Here is a 17,914-nt window from a genome sequence, read left to right as displayed (position 1 = left end):
TGTGGGTGCTGTAGGTCCATATCATGCTGCCGTTTGCGGCCCTCAGGGTGGGTCCCGGCTCCCCGTTGGGGGTAAGACTCTGATTTCCACTCCAATGTCGACCAAGCAGTGGCATCACGACTGTTTGTCCCAGACGTACAAGAGGCTGTTCGTGCCCGGGTGAAGATTGAAAAGGAATACGCACAGTCCACGGCGACCGTAGAGGTGTTCCGGGACCGTTGGGCTCCGCGGGGTGTAAATGCCATCATTGATGAGGATGGCAATATATTGGTTTAAGATGTATTGTCTGTTTGTAGTGTAGTAAATATGTTAGTCACTGGTTTTGTAAATATTGTATAGCACCGACATTTGTAATAAAGAATTTTGTTTAAAAAAAAGAGGCTGTCCTAGTGGCCAGTCACCGTAGCCATTAACGGGAACTTGCAGGGCAGGAGACAACAGCGGGCTTCTGTGCCCCACCGCTGGTGGTAGAAACACCACTGTTCATTGGCCTCCTCACTCCTACCTCTGGGTTGTGTGCGCTCCGTTGCTGGGCCTGGTCTGGCCTGCTGTTGGGCGCGTGGCTTGGTAATCTATCTGATGGACGCCCTGCTCTCCCTCTTGGCTTTCCACAGCACGTCTGCCCAGGCCGCCACCTTCTGGGGGTCATTTAAATCTGTGTCAGCCAGCAGCAGCCGTATGTCCTCGGGCAGTTGCTCTAGGAACGCCTGCTCAAACATGAGGCAGGTTTTGTGCCCTTCAGCCAGGGCCAGCATCTCGTTCATTAATGCTGTCGGCGGCCTGTCTCCCAAACCATCCAGGTACAGCCAGCGGGCACCTCGCTCACGCCGTGAGAGGCCAAAGGTCCCGCTGAGCAGCACTTTGAATGCTGCATAATTGTCTCCTTCTGGGGGTGACTGCACAAAATCCTCAATGTGGGCGGCTGTCTCCTGGTCAAGGGAGCTCACCACGTAATAGTAACGCGTGGAATCAGAAGATATCTGCCGAATCTGGAACTGGGCTTCTGCTTGGTCAAACCACACGCGTGGTCGCAGCGTCCAGAAAGTTGGCAGTGTCAGCAAAACCGCGTGAACAGATGAAGAGTCGATCACTTTTGGTCCAAATCCCGTTTGGACCGTCGGGGTCACCAATGTAGCGATGTGCTATACACAGAGCTAGAGATAATGACACGCAGTCTGTAAGTTGCACTTGGAACTAGTTTGTTCAAACCTCGCAGCACTGGCTTTTACACAGTTCCATTCCCGCCCTCTCCGGGCAGAAATGATGTCAGAGGTGCATTACAAAAGTCTCTTACCGTGCGTGTGGGCTTTCTCCCCTTGCTGGTGAAGAAGAAGGCCCAGTGCCATTTTGGGGCTGGCCTCTCTGCCGACGTGTGCGCCATTTTGTGAGCTGGTTCGCCTGCGTAGAAAGTGGGTCGCCACAATTTCACATTTAATAGTCGAATTAGAAAACACCTATCAAGACATGGTTAACTCAATATAAAAAAGTGTACTATAGATCAGTACAACCCAGGGAGAACCATGCTTTAGTACCATCAAAGTAACCAGCAGTAATAAGCAGTTAATTTTATTAAATAGTAATTATGCCCCATGAATGCAAATGTTTCACACAGTTTTGATAATACTTTTGCCTTGTAAGGCCCATCCAGATACTGTTAAGGAGTACTATTGCCCTATAAATGAAAAATAATAATAGTTCTAGCATTGCTGATAATTGGTAATAGAAGTTTAAAAAATAATATTCACAATTGAGATAAACAAATTTCAATTTTCCATTATAACTTTACAGTTCTAATTATAATACTTTAAACATTTAAGAATTTTTTGTTCATTTCTTGTTATTCTCAGTGCTTCTGTTTCTTTTCAAAAGCACCATCTTATTTCAGCTGCTTTGTTCCAGTTATCAGCATTCTGATAACCTGTTGGTTATGCTGAAAATTCATTTCTGAGAACCAAGCAATTAAGCTGAAAGTCATGTGTTTGTGGAAGCAAAATGTATATCAGTTCTATAGCATTGTCTGTAATTGTAGAGGAAAAATCACAGAAAATCATAAGATGACATCATGAATGCAGGAGGTGAGGATAGTTCAAAACTAGACCTAACAATTACATTAATTATTCTTAGCTGAAGAACTGAGATTAAGCAGAAAGATGGCTTTGGTTACATTTATTCATTCCTGAAGAGTGGCTCCCTGTCTTGATTATAATTATTGAGGTTTTACTTTTGCCTTGAGTTTATTTCCTCTTGTCATCTGTATAGGCACTTGCACTACACAGCAGAATGTTTTATTTACTTATTTAGTGATGCCATGCAGAACAGGGTCACATTGCCCAGCAACCCACCTATTTAACCCTAGCCGAATCACAGAAAAATTTATAATGACCAATTAACCTTCTAAGCGGTATGTCTTTGCACTGTGGGAGGATACTGGAACACTCAAATGAAACCTACATGTTCACGGGGAGAATGTACAATCGCCTCGCAAACAGAGCAGAATTAAACATCTAACTCCCCAAGCTACAATAGCATCAGTCTGACTGCTATGTCATTGTGGCGACTAAATTATACTTAAATTGTTCTTTTGTACAATTATTTCTATAAAGTAACTCTTCCTCCTGCTCTCTAACTCTCAGGATACTTATGTATTTGTTTTCTGAAATACGGGTAGTTGGATTTTATCAATGGAAATTAAAAGTTAAAGACTATTCCATTAACAAACTGAATTATCAATACTCAGAAAATGGCCTGGACGTTTAGAATCAGAAGAAGACAGTTTTGGAGTCATGTGGGTATTTTAACAATGAACATAAATAGTATTAATTTTCTAGAATTTATATTACAACGTTTTTTACCAACCCTAATAAATGTTGATTCAGCCACTTCTCTAAAGCAAGGCGTTGCTTGGGAATTCAAATCCCCCATATCTGTTTAGTATAAATGGAATATTTGAAGTAGTAAAAAAATCCAGCCATGCACATCTTTCTCATTTAAATCCTATTGATATTTACCTTTATTTGGGCATGTTTGCATTTTCATGGTTTTTGTGGTGTTGTAAAAAGACTATGTTGTCTTGCTCAAGTAATGCATTTGTTCTAAATGTTGCTAAGTATAATTAACTTCCAAGTTTCTGTTAAAGTATATTTAGAGAACCTATGGAGTACTGTTTTTTTTTATCATTTTGTGTGCTAGTACTTCTCAGAAAAAGATGATCGTTAACAGAAATCAAAAACTATTGCATGGATTTCAATCTTCCTTCAGCGTTTCCCTCTGGGCATCATCTGCTAATTCGTAGAGCAACCAAAGATGCATAGTGAGGTCCAATGGCAGGAAATGGGTCCCGATGCAGGGAATTGACCCAAAATATTCTCCATTCATTTGTTTCTATAGATAACATAGACCATACATAGAACATAGAAATTTACAGCACATTACAGGCCCTTCGGCCCACAATGTTATGCTGACCATGGAACCTCTCTGGATCTGAGCTTTTTCACCATATTATTTATTACTTAGCATAAAACATGCAATTATGACCAAAGCATGATCCAGTCTAGATATGCAAAGCAGACCCTAACAAGATGTCCAGGATCAGACTTGTGTTGCCTCAGAGATCCTGCCCGAGTTGGTCTGTAGAATTCAGTCCCGATAATTTGCTATATGTAGGTCCACTTCAAGCAAAAAAATGTAGTATATCATTTGCATAATTTCTGCCTCATACCTCCAATCAGATTTTCCCATTGTGACCACCTCTATAATAATCCCCACACGTGGTTCAGTCCAAAAGTTTCATGTCCTGATAAAGGGTTTCAGGCCAAAACGTCGACTGTTTACTTTTCACCATAGATGCTGCCTGGCCTGCTGAATTCCTCCAGCATTTTGAGTCTGTTGCTTTGAATTACCATGTTTGTAATATTTGTAGTTATGTTTTCCCTCATTCAGAAACTCTTTAAGAGGCTCTTAAAACTTGGCACAATCTGGATTTTTGAGGGAAGATAAATGATTTGCACTCAAGTTTTATTCAGCAGGAGGAGTATCAGAACAATCAGTGAAAGATGCAGGACTTTATAACCAATTTAACAGTGTTGTGTACCTAATTTCATGGCAAATCTTTGGGCAAAATTGAGCTTGATGAAGGTAATTTTGCTCTGCATTTGTGCTCCTCATGGAGTTCAGTGATGCATCCCTAACGTGTTCGGATTCCCCTGCAGTACCTCTCTTCAATCCTAGAGGGGTCTCCAGAAGAAAGATAGGTGTAGGCACTCATTGATTTGTATGAGGATTCATGGCCCAAGGTGTAGATGAAAAAAGGTAAATTCAGTCATTTCTTTTAATTATTTATAATAATTCATTTATTTCCTTTAGTTCTAATGTTTTGAATCTCAAAGCGTATTATGTTCCTTTTAAAAAGTATTTATGACAGCTAATATTTAAATATCTCTGAATATCAAAGGTGCTGATAATGTATTTTAAAGTGTTACAAGTTTCATCAGGATGTGAAGTTCTACCCCGTCTCCAAATTTGGAGCTTGACAAAAATTGTCAGTGCATTCCAGGGCAGGTGCTCACCCCTAAGGTCCTCGTGAACGAGTTGCTTTGGCTGTGAATGTGGCAGATGTGCAAAGGGCTGGGTTCTGCTCAATGTTACCTCTGATTGTTAAACACTAAGGATGTGAAAGATTAAAATATGCACATTCATTATGATGGTAAATAATTTTCTGAATCAAAAGCTCATGAATTTAATAATACAATTGTTCAGAGCCATGTCTGCTTCTGTATTTTAACAGGTATCTCAATTATTTTGCATCAAAAGCCAGTCCTACCTCCGTGATTCTTGACTTATGGGAAGCTCAGCATTTGCATCATGGCAACCTGAACCATCTTGCTATGATCATGGCAGAAATGGGAAAGCAAGAGCCAATGATTTTTGTCGTGTCAGAGGCAGAATGCTGAGGTAGTTTCAATATGTTATTGACAAATTGTGAACATTAACTTTAAAGGAAAATACTCAGATTCAACTGAAGTGTTGCTTAAGCAGTAACTCTTTCACCCTAAACAAGATTAATCTATTTTCAATGGATTAAGGCTTCTATGTAGATTTGCTACTTTTGTTAACATTCATGACTGAAGTGGATTTTGTATTATGTATGTTCACTAATTCAAAAAGGGCTTCAAAATAATTGCTCTTTAGCCCTGAATGGTCTATTGGAAAATTATAACTACACCACATTTTGTAGTGCATAATATGATAGGAAGACCCCACATTCAATCCTTCTATATTGATAAAATGATAAATTATAACTAGATTGGCAAAAGGGTATTGGAATTGACCTCAGGATTTCTAGGCTGGATAATGGAAACAATGGACAGTAGTCCTTGCTCTTGATTAGCAAATGATGCTGGTTATACACGTGTGTGTGCGTGTGTGTGTGTGTGTGTGTGTGTGTGTGTGCGCGCGCGCGCGCGCGTAGTGGAATTGCACTCTGCTGGAGGTGGTGAAGGTGGAAAGTGAGAGGCACATGTTTTACGTAAACCAAAAGAGGGAAAAGTATAGTGGACAGCTAACCAGCTTCAGCTGGCTGATATAACAGGTGGATTGACTTGTCAACCCACTCTTAAATGACCAGTTCCACCTAATTGGGGAAATGCATTCTCCCAGACTAATGTCCAGTTACCCAAGTTGAAATTGATTTTAGATTGTTATGCATCACACTGATACTCATAAATTTAGTTTGAGAAGGTCGGCATCCCATTTATAACACATTCTTTCCTATTTCATGTCTCATCATTTTCAGATTTAGTTTTATTGAACATCATCAGATATTTATACCATGTTTTGCGATATCTTGTATTTTTTTCTTAAAACACGCATCAACAGAACTTAACCATTTGATACAATTGATTTTCAATGTATTGGAGAAATTTATCTCCGTGAAATTTAGCCTAGACCAAGGTGCAGTATATAATTAGTTCTTTATATGCTTTCTTCACAAATTCTAAAGGTGTCTATCATTCATTTATACGTCCCCACCTTAATGCTGACTCAGATATTCAGAATTTATGGTTACAAACTAGTTTATAAATTTATACCTAAAGTTTTGAAGATTGCTGGGCTATAAGTCATATTTCTGGTATGTAACAACTTTTAAATCAATTTTATCTCAACTCAGCACACACACTATGCTGGAGGAACTCAGCAGGCCAGGCAGCATCTATGGAAAAAAAAAGCACAGTTGATGTTTCGGGCTGACGTTTGTCCTGTCAAAGGGTCTAGGCCTGAAATATTGACTACTTTTTCCATAGATGCTGGCCTGCTGAGTTCTTCCAGCATTTTGTGTGTGCTGCTTGATTTCCAGCAACTGCAGATTTTCTCTTCTTTGTGATTTGGTTTATCTCAACTCACTGATATCTACAATCTATTCTGTATATTTGAATCCACCTTTAGGAATCAGAATGAACTGAATTGAACATTTTATGGCTGCATTTCCTTAAGCATTATAACATGTACATTGGAGATGTTGTGATGGATTCAAACCTCTTTCTTAAGAAGAATGTAAGGAATGAATAGCATGTTATACTTTCTTAGGATTATATGAGTGACAACACTATACACATAATGCACAATAGGCTTTTTCCTTTAACATAGATTGAACCTCCAAACTTCACACAACAAGAATGGTTTCCATTTAAGTAGGAGTGCATTGTGAAAATTTGTGCTTTGCTAACATTGTGTGATCTGATTGGGCAGCTTCAGAACTCCAACTTACTGAACTACTTTCCAAAGTCCATATTTTACCTACCAGGGACTGATTTCTTTCAGTTTTTTTTAGTCCTCTGTGCAATCCTTAGTGAAAGGACTGCTGTAGTCATTCCACTACCAGAGGTACTCACACAAATTGCATGAACACAAAAGCTTCTGCAGATGCTGAACATCCAGAGTAACACTCAAAGGCTGTCTAAGGAACTTGAGACAATCAAAAACAAAATCATCCACATTTGTGACAAGCTGATGACACCCACAGCATCTCTAGAAATAATGTAGAGTTTCTGCAGAATATTGCATTCACAGGCTTGGGTGTTTCAAGGCTGTCAGTACTGAGGTATACAGGAAGACCTGGGCATTTCATTACCTGGAGGTCAAAGTTATCTGACTGCTTAGTTTCTCTGTTGGAATGTTTTTTCTGAGTGCCAGGTCTCTCTGTATGTAGCTCACTGCTACATCTAGGTCACCCAGGCATTGTAATTACTGAAAACTGATTTTTTTTGAATTCAGTGTGGTTCAGGTAGGATCTCAGACATTGGGAATTGCTCACAATGCAGGGAACTGATAGTTGTATGTGTACATTTGAAAAACACAGGAACACATCAAAAGGTAAGAGGAGAGGGCAATTATATTGAATGGTGGAGCAGGCTCAGGCTTTTAGCCTACACGTCAATTGTTTTGCAAGGAACTTACATTGATACTAGTGCAATTTCTGAGTCTATTAGTTACTGATAGCAAGAGAAAATTTCAAAGGCAGGAACTTTAATTCTTTTTTTTTCTTGCTGATTCTCTGTAAGCCTTGCTTACCACAGGTATTATTAACAAACCTGCTTAAAAAGAAGAACAGTTGAAGTAAGAGAAGCATCAGCTTTAGCAAACATCAGTTAGATCTATTGGTGTTTGGCAGCAGAAAGGGTGGCCCAGGTACAGTGGTAAAGGGCAGGTGTCAGCTCCTTGGATCTATCAGTTTTGAATGTGTCATTTCCCTGGGGCACAGCAGCAGGTTTGCTATACTGGGAAGTCAGGCTTTCTCAATGTTTGTTTAGAATATTCTAGTCCAAAATCATTTTGCTGTTTACTCTTCCAAGCCCGGGGCTGAGATCATCACCCTCATCTCCTGAAAGATGGAACAAGAATGGGGTTTGGAGTGTGTCAGATGTTCAGAGAGGGCAGCAGCAGGGATGGTGCCTCAGTCCTGGGCATTATGCTGCTGGCAATTACCCTTTCAGACACCTCTGTGCAGGTGTGCTGAAAAGTTCCCTCTGTGAACGGTAAAGAATGACAGTTCCTCATTACTTTCACCTCACACATAACTGTTCAAGACAACTTTAGAAAGTCTAAAGACAGCCCTATGCTCATAATTAAGCTTCAGTGAATATGATCTTACTTAGTGAAGTGCATACCCCCTTTAAGCAGTTCCCAGACATTTTCTGGAAATTGCATTAGCCATTAATTAGGCAATGTCTTTTTGGATACAGTAGGTTGTTTATCTATCATATTGAGAGACTGTGCAATTAAAAATAACCTCCAACATCATCAAAGCTTCCTGTTCCTTGTTCCATCTGGCTGAGTTATGCTTTGGTGCATAGATTTTAATAATAATAATAATAATACTGCAGGTTAATCTATTTCAACAATGCACAGTATGACTAGAAAGATGGGGCATAGGTAAAGTTCAACTTTTCATACACTCTCCAATATTCTTGATGAATACTTATTCAGAAGGCTGTTAATTTTCTTTATTTTATGTATATCTAGCTCTACATTGTCTTCCACATATCACCGTGTGAATTAGAAATTACATACTTTGTTTAAAGAAAACATTCTCTTGGGAAATACATGAAAATTTCATGACATATCCTTTCCATCTACTATTTAATTAAGGAAAGAGATCAGAACCTCTTCTCTTACAAAGTGAAAACATAGACGAGTCGGTAAATTAGAAGCAATTAGTGTTAGCTGTTGATAAATTACTCAAGTTTGTAATCGACGATAACGTTGCCACTTGTTGGAGAAGCAGGAAAGAATCAAGGTTGGTCAGCAGACTTCCAATAGGCAAGCAAATGCTGAAATGTCTTTTGGTTATTTTTTCCCTCTGAAAGCCAGGATTTAAGGGTTGAATTGTGTTTAGGGTTCTGTATTAACACAAAATAAATTTAAAGGTTTTTGGAATACTCAGTTGATATGATAAGGGACCATTGCTCTATCTCTTATCAGGCAATATGGATCCTATTCATTTTGAGACTAGCAATGTGTTATATTTACACCCAGATCCTGGTCAGGAGTAGCTTGTTTTATTTACTGATGAAGAATAGGTATTTTGAAGTTTCATGATTCTCCTGCTGGCTGAACATTCTCAGAGAAAAGAACAAAAGAACGGACAGCTGTTAAAATATGAGCATGAAGTCTGCAGGCCCAAGGCCTGGAGGTAAAGATGCTGGAGGTCAGATTTTATACTCCAAAATCTTCTGAAAAGAAAGCAAATGCCAAAATCATAGATCAGCCTATGAAGGATACACAACATGTGGTTTGTATTCTCTTCTGTGAGGACAGATGTGAGATTAAGTAAGCTAAAGCCATTTAACATGTGATTTTTGATGTAAGCTTTCTGTCCCAAAATTACGTGGAATGAGTGGCTTGGGAATGGTCCAGTTGACTCATTGGTCTGTGCTGCTGATCATGCTTCAAGAATTTTCTATCCTGTAATTTGCCACAACTAAGTCTTTCAGTACATCTTTCCACTCCCTTTTCCACATCTGTATAATTTATTTTTGCACTGTATTTCTTAATCACTTCCAACAGCAGTGAGTTTAATGTTCTAGCCAAACCCCCTCATTTCTACAGTCCACCAGCCCTTCCCAGTGTTACTGCCCTTCACAACCTTATTGTGCCCAGTTTAGAGACAATATTGTATCAACAGATTCTCTTTCCTACAAGTGGAAACATGAGTCCAAATGCTAACAGGGACTGCTACTCAAATCAGATAGTAGGAAATCTAGTTTAAAAATTTTTCAAAATAAAGTCAGTGTGATTGATAGGGTTCAATCCCAGGCAGAAGGTGTTGGTGGGGATAGACTCCAGAGCAGACAGTGGGGAGATCTGTGAGCCTGGTGTGGCACGCATGGTGGAGGTCCACACAGAAGTGCAGCCAGAGGCTTGATGAACCAGGCACGCACACCCGCTCTGTAAAACTAAGCCCCCCATTTTTGTTACTGTATTTAAGTGGTTGTCCGCCTGCATGTTCAAGATTTTATTACATTTCAAAGTGTTGGTGTTGCATTGGAAACTTTAAATGTTTTAGCCTAATCATACCCTAAAACACTCATACTTCTCTCTGTGTCTAACCTGTCGAAATCACTCAGCATTTTCAGGACCTGCCTTATGTTTCAGCCTTATCTCAGAATCAGGTTTAATACCACTGGTACATATAATGAAATTTGTTGTTTCTGTTTCTGACAGTTTCTGGAAAATGCGCTAGTCTGTTCAATCGTTCCCATTGGTGCATAAGAAATGAAAGCAGGGTAGGCCATTTGGCCTCTCATAATTGTTCTGCCATTCATTAAGACCACAGCTGATCTTTTACCTCAATTATACTTTCCTGCATGTATGTTACTTACTTTGAGATTGAAAGACTGATCACAGTCTACAGCCTTTCCCTCTGACAGTTTTGGTACCAACAATATAGACATTTCTTTGCTTTTGTGAATCCTGTACAACGGCAGCCTGAACAACAAGAGGGCCATGTACATGATACTCCTAATTTTCATGTATGGTGCCCTGTCTGCTTGTATTTCACACTTAGCAGAATACAACATTGATTTCAGTCCCCTCAACCCTCACCCTGACTTTTGGTACCAGAACATCCCACTAACTTTGTTCTCCACCTTTGTTACTGACATACAACACTACATCACAGAAACAAGCCCTTTGGCCCATCTAGTTCATGCCAAACTATTATTCTGCCTAGTTTCATTAACCTGCACATCAACCATAGTCCTCCATGTCCCTCTTATTCATGTACTTGTCCATATTTCTCTTAAATGTTGATAGTAATCCTCTTTCACCCCTCCCACTGGCAGCTCACCATCAGCTCAGTGAAGAAGTTCCCCCTAAGCATTTAATCTTCCACCCTTGACCCATGATTTTTAGTTCTAGTCTCACCCAACCTCAGAGGAAAAAAGCCTGCTTGCATTTTACACTATCTATATCTCTCATAGCTTTGAATACCTCTATCAAAATCTCTCCTTATTCTCCTACACTTCTGGGGAAAAGTAAAATCCTAACCTATTCAATCTTTCCCTATAACTCAGGTCCTTGAGATGATTGTCATTGTTACCCTTAACCTAATCTTGAACATTTCTGTATTGGTCCTTGAGATCATTGTCATTGTTACCCTTAACCTAATCTTGAACATTTCTGTATTAAGTCCTGAAGAAGGGTCTCAGCCCAAAACATTGACTGTTTACTCTTTTCCATAGATGTTGCCTGACCTGAGTTCCTTCAGTGTTTTGTATGTGCTGCCTTGAACGTACTTTCTTGTATTCACAACCATTCTACAGTTTCCTCCTTCTTTCTTTCTTGCCTGATATGGTTTTCAATTATGATGTTCGATACTGTCAAAGTTATGCTGTTGGTTGTTCCAATCGAGGAACTGTTCCAGCTCGCATGCTTTCAAATTGTAAAAGAATGCTGTTAATCCTTAATACTCATCTGCTCCCTTGCTAGTTCTAGAAAACCCTCACAGAATTTTCTGGAAATGAGTTCTTGCCAGTGTTCTGGCGGCACTTACCACTCAGCCAACTATGAAGAAATGACCTGGTGACATAATTATTTTTTTATTTCTGAGACATTGGTGTGCACGTATGGACTGCTTTATCTCCCACATTATAGTGATGAACCCTTTTCAAGATTATTTCCATGGCTGTAAAGCACTCTGGAGATACTGATGATATGAAAAAAAAAGCCCTTTCTTTGGATACAAATGATGAATTATTTTTTTAAAATGTGGATTTAGCATTGCCGGATGCCATTGGTCTCAATTCTCAATCCCTCTTAATTTCCTTCTAGTTCTGAAATGGCTTCTTCTTGAAGTATGCAAGCATTTCTATTTAAGCATCCCTACAGAATCTGGTGCCATCATCCAATTGATGGCAATCAATGTGCAATTCAGCAAACAGATCGCCAGATTAAAACACAACTCATTCTTCTGGCCTTTCGTCACAGATCTTAAATCTGTATCGTTGAGTGCCTAAACATCTTGCCAGTTGGAATCTGCAGTTGTTTAGCTCATACTAATTTGGGGATCGTGTTTGGAAAGCTTTCTTTTCTGTTTTTATTGGACGTGTGTCCTCAGCATGGAACATACAGAAAGCATCTGGAGATTTTTTTTTAAGATTTCAAGTTGAACATTGTACTCTGGCATTAGGAGTGGTTATGATCAGTGACTGGATGTCCTTAATGCATTTGTAAAAGCAATTGTAATCTGAACCAAGGCACTTATACCATTAAAATTCAGTAGTTTAAGAGTTGAGTCAACTTTTCTTTAATTGTGCATTTAGACACATTTACATGGTAACACCAAGCATTCAGCAAATTATAACAAAACTTTATTCCACCACAGTTGGCAGTGGTTAATTAAATATGAGTCATTCTTATTAAATATTGTTGCTACATAAGTTAGTGTGCATGAGATCTGTTCTGTATCAAATATCATAAATTGCAGGTTGCAGATCAACAACAAATTAATATCCAGATTAAGAAAAACTTCAGTACCTTGTTGCTAAGCAGTGTACATTATTTCTACCTTATATTGAAAAAAGAAATTCAGCATATAGCTAGTTTTACCAATTGTAAATGTCTAGATATGCAGTCATTGCACTTAAGAAGCCTTTTGTTGAAAGGTACTGGGAATATGTGTTTTGTAGTGTTATGGTAATAAACTTTACAGATGTGAAGACTATGTAAATTGTGTGTAATTATTTTTATGTGCTTGCTGTCATTTGCTGTATATGATGTAAAAATGCAACTTTACAAAGGCAATTCATGTAAATTACCATTGACGCGCTTCCTTTAAATAGTTTTCCCTGTATTAAAATGTTTGTGACATAAATGGTAAAATTGTTTGAACAGTGCTATTTTATACTTTTTACACTGTATTAAGTGCATATCTCTCCAATTAACCTATCAAGGGACAATATTTGAATGTTTGAACATGTCTCAAGATTTGAAAAGATAATTAACATTTGAATTTTGTTGCTCATATTTTACAATGGTGTAAATCATGTATAGTTTCGTCTAACTCTTCAAATATTAACTACATACCAAACTTCCTTGAGCTTATGTTATTGCATATTTGAAAGGATAAAACACAATGACATGTTCACAACAACACAGTAATAACTTCAAAAACATTTGTCCATCAAAGTGAAGGACACACATTAGAAACATAGTCCGCTAAAGTGAAGTACACACATTAGCAGAAGTTTGAAAGTAAAATATGATGCATGGTCCTAGTGTATTATCAGTGTTGTGTGTAAAATGTTAATTTTCATCTATTAATGTTTTTTAAAAATTAGATTTATTTTGCAAGAATGCAACTGTAATCAGAAATATGCCATTTCTTTGGTGATGTTACGAATGGTTGATGTCTACTTTCCATTTGGTGGCCAAAGCTGTGTGCTGAAAACTGGTTCGTTCATTTTTGTGCACTTTCTTAATATTTACAAATTCGACATGAGGCCAGGGCATTTCATTATATAATGCTACTAATGCATTAAAACATCCAGAATACTGTTTAGGTTAGTATTGGTAAACTTTACGAGTTAAAAAAAATGTAAACATTGGCTTCAAGGTGGAAGTAAATTTGTATTGTGTCCAGCGAAAAAAAAATTAGGATTAAGCCAATACTTTTTGCTTAAGTTTTTAAAAAATATATATTTCTTCACGCTGGTTTGGCTTGTGATTTTGCAGCTTTGTGCTGAATAATTGCATTGTAATTTTCATATTAACAGTAATTCTTTTGAAACCCAAGCTATTGTTTAGAACGGCAATAAAGAATCCAGAGTAGAACTGGTCAATGTTTTTTCCAAACACTTTCTTGTACAGCTGTTAAGCAACTATATTACATTTTAGATCAATGACTAAGTACAATACTTTAAATTAATTTGAAATACAAGGTCTATACATGTTCTATTTTGAAAAGTAATTCTGAAGTGCTTTCAAGTATATTGGCCTTATGTATATATACCCACTACAGTAAATCAATGTATTGTAATTTAACCCAAGATTCTAGTAAAATGAAGTATATATTGTTAAAATTGTTGAGTTGCTCTTTACTGCATGTTGTACACGCATTAAATATTGAAGCAGAAGTCTGATTCTTAATCTAATTAGGAACTAAAAATGAATCCAAACTGACCTTTTTTTTAAAAAAAGTTGTGATCATGTAGCGCCGTAGCCCGTTCCAAATGAAAGCCTAAGATATTTTACAAATTTCCATGTGTCTACACCATTAAAGGCAAGGAAAGTTTGAGTGGCCAAAAACACAAAGGTATTTTTAAATAGATGAAAATGCAGAGCTTGTTTCTTCTGAGTTCTTTGTTTTATTAATTACAACCAGTAATTTTTTATCAGCAGTGAACCTAAACATGGATTTATTAAATACATTTTCTCCATTCTTTGGTCCAAGCACCATAATTTAAAAAAATAACTATTTTAATCAAAGTGATTCATCACGGACAACTGGTTAAAGTGTTGAAAACCTTACTCTGTAGCTTTCTTTTTGATTTAATAAGCACGCAGCAAGTAAGTTTTAAAAAATTCAGTTACTTAAGAGGAAAAGTTGTCGAAAACACTTGGGGATGACACCAGAATAAGGGGCAAAATGGAAGAAAACAAAGCAGAAATAAAATTTACCCTTGGGGTAATGAAAGTGCCTCATCAGCCCTGGCAAATGGTGACTTATCTCTGCACAACTGAGAGCAAAAACTAAATTCTGAGGTTGCTTTCAGTGGAGTATTTTTCAAAAATTACACTGGTTCTGGCTCTTATGGAGATCAGCAAGAAAATCCTATATCAGAGCAGTTCCCCAGACATAGGCTGGGGAATTCTCTTGCAAAAAATTGGATTTGGCTTGCTGGTGCTCCATTCTGGTTGCCTCAGATGTGGTTGAAAGGATGTGAAAACTTTAGAGCCAATGCAGAGAAGATTTACAAGGATTAGAACCATGTCTTATGAGGAAAGGTTGAGTGGGGTATGGCTTTTCCCATTGGAGTGAAGGATGAGAGGTAACTTGATAGAGATCATGGACAGCCCCTACCTTTGTCCCAGGGTGGAAATGGTCATACGAGAGGCCATGGTTTAAGGTGATTGGGGAAAAAGATAATAAAGATGGCAACTTATTTATTTATTTTGCACACCTAGTGGTGAATGTATGGAACAGGCTGCCAGGGTTGGTAGAAGAGGCAAATGCATTAGAGACATTTTCGGGACTCTTGGATAGGTAGGCACACCAGTGCAAAAATGGAGGGCTATGAGGGAGGGAGTGTTAAATTGATCTTGGAGAAGGTTAAAAGTTGGGTTCTTCAACCCACAATGCCGTGCCAGTACTGTGCGGTTCTATAATACCCCAAATCGTTAGACCAACTGAAATTTTATAAACACATAATTTAGCTCCCTTATCTGCTGGAAATGCATGATGGTCTTGGACCTAATATTTTTAATTTTAAATCTTTGTAAACTCTATGTTCCATGTGAAGAGCCAAATAAGATCACTCACTTTTATCTAAAACTTTCTCTCCACACTCTATAACTTTCTATAAAATCATGTCTGATGCAATAGCAAAATGTTTTGCAGAAATTGACAATGTTTCCCATCAGTTTCTTGTGGAAATCTAGACCATGAAATTTGCTAAGGTAAGGTTTGAATAGGGACACCATTCAGTATTATTACTATATTCAATTACAGTCATAGAGATGGGTGGAAAGGTCACGCCCAGCCCAATCCTTCCATCCTGGGGCCATATTATTTGCTACACTTACCCATTGATATATTCGGGCGTAGGGCAGAAATAGATGGTGCTTTTAGTAGTACTAGCTTTGGCTAGATAATGTCAGGAATTAGTAGAAAAATAAATCTCGTGTGTAAGAGTAAAACTACAGAATTTCTTTTGCCAGTGACATCAAATGGGAAAAACTAAATCCATAATCAGACCAATTTGCTAGGCAGTGTGACTTGGGATTAGATTTGAATTTAATACAATGTTTGTAGACAAAAATATATGGAATACAAATTAGTATTTTAAAAGCCTTAATATGAAATCAAAGATGACTCATGAACTGTAATTACTATTTTTAAACAAATTTTAATATTTGCTCTAATTCCTATCAGAATTACTTGCTTTTCAGAAAATCTTTATTTCTAACTTTATTTTTCTCACAATTCTATTGATGGTGTCTCACATCAAGTTTAGTTGTGCCTACGTTTTTAGTCTTTTTCATGCCTCCATTCAATTTATTGGAATTCAAGATTATAATCAGTTCTGACTTTGTACATAAAATAATTTCAGCTTTCAGCAATTGTTATTTTTCTCTGAGCCTTTTGTAATTTTAGAGTTGAAATGATTGAAATTGTAGTGACTTGGCTTCTCCCTGAACTGACAGTGTCAAATTTAAAAATAAACAAATTCTATAGATGGTGGAAGTCCAAATCAACCCCCACAAAATGCTGGAGGAACTCACTGGATTAGGCAGCATCCATGCAAATGAATACTCGTAAATGGTCTCAACGTTTTGAGCTGAGACCCTTCCTCAGGACTGGAGAGGAAGGAAGAAGATGCCAGAATAAAAAGGTAGGGGGAGGAGAAGGAAGATAGCTAGAAGGTGATAGAAGCCAGGTGGGTGGGAAAGATGAAGGACAGGAGAAGGAGGAATCTGACAGGAGAGGAGCGTGGACCATAGGGAAGCAAGGGCACCAGGGTGAGGTGATGGGCAGGTAAGAAGAGCTTAAGGAGCCAGAGCAGGGAATAGAAGTAGTGCCCAAAGGGGGGTGGGGGGGGAAGGATTTTTTTTTATCCGGTGGAGATATTGGAACTATCCAGATGGAATATAAGGGGATGCCCCTCCACCCCAAAGGTGGCCTCATTGTGGCACAAGAGGCGGCTACGGACTGACATGTCAGAACGGGAATGGGAATCAAAACTAAAACGTGCCACCATGCAGTTCTGCTTTTGGCGGATGGAGTGGTTGTGCTTAACAAAGCAATCACCCAGTTTACAACAGGTCTCACCAATGTAGAGGAGGCAGCACCAGGAGCGCCAGATACACGAGAAGACCCCAACATGTGCCTCACCTGGAAGGACTGTTTGGGGCCCTGAATGGAGGTGTGTAGTTGCTTTATATGGAACTATTCCCTTTACTTTTTTTTTGTTCTCTTTATTTGACTGCTCATTAGTTTGCCAAATTACAACAATAAAACTAAATAAATATTAAAAGCTCTTTATTATAATCTCAGGATACTATAATGGATGTTCTAGATAAATTACAATTATGAAATGAGAGATTTCAGTGTTTCTTTGAAATTATTTAGAAGTTTGAATGCTTATTTTTTATATTACTTATTTTGAGATTTATAGACATTCCTCACACGTACCTTCTCTGTCTCGTGAATTCCAACACATTGAAGGAAGTCATGAAAAAGACACCAAAAACGTTGCACTTTGACCACTAGCAGAGATAAGTACCAGGGGAGAGATTACTGGGGAGGGATCTCTGCAGAAAGTGCGAGGTGAAGATGTGTTTCGTGGTCAGATCCCTTTGGAGATAGTTGCGGAGAAGGATGTTAAAATTTACCAATTGCTAACTGCTTGTGGGGTTCTCTCCTGAATCATCTTACTGCCATAAAGGGCTGCAAATTAATTTTTGGAAGAACACATTCTGGCTTAGGTTATGTAAATAGGGTGACTGCTTCCTGATTCTGATAATCAATTTTTGAATAAAGTGTCTTCTGGTTTCTGTGCTAACCTGTCTACTTGTTTCTTGTTCATTTAGTATTCACAGAACTATGGTGGACGGCAACTGCACTGCTCCAAGCACCACACATTGGGAAATTCCTCAAACCTCCACAGTTTATCTTCTGTAATTCTCAAACTAATATCAA

At 38.2% G+C, this 17,914-nt stretch overlaps 1 protein-coding gene across 6 annotated transcripts in view; it reads left to right on the top strand.

The window, feature by feature from the left end:
• Nucleotides 1–14,105, top strand: part of unc5a (unc-5 netrin receptor A) — a 613,315-nt gene extending 599,210 nt beyond the window's left edge. For 5 of the 6 annotated variants that reach the window (XM_063053439.1, XM_063053436.1, XM_063053437.1 and 2 more), the window contains one exon: nucleotides 4,784–14,105. In XM_063053439.1, the coding sequence (XP_062909509.1) occupies nucleotides 4,784–4,949 (166 nt within the window). In that variant the 3' untranslated portion in view covers nucleotides 4,950–14,105. The remainder of the gene's footprint in view (nucleotides 1–4,783) is intronic. The other variant, XM_063053434.1, reaches the window with a different exon arrangement.
• Nucleotides 14,106–17,914: the final 3,809 nt, after the last annotated feature.

This window comes from Mobula hypostoma, chromosome 7 (genome assembly GCF_963921235.1).
Source record: "Mobula hypostoma chromosome 7, sMobHyp1.1, whole genome shotgun sequence".
NCBI classification, from domain to species: Eukaryota; Metazoa; Chordata; class Chondrichthyes; order Myliobatiformes; family Myliobatidae; genus Mobula; species Mobula hypostoma.
Note: the sequence above shows the minus strand (reverse complement) of the source record. Positions and strands in the feature narration are given on the sequence as shown.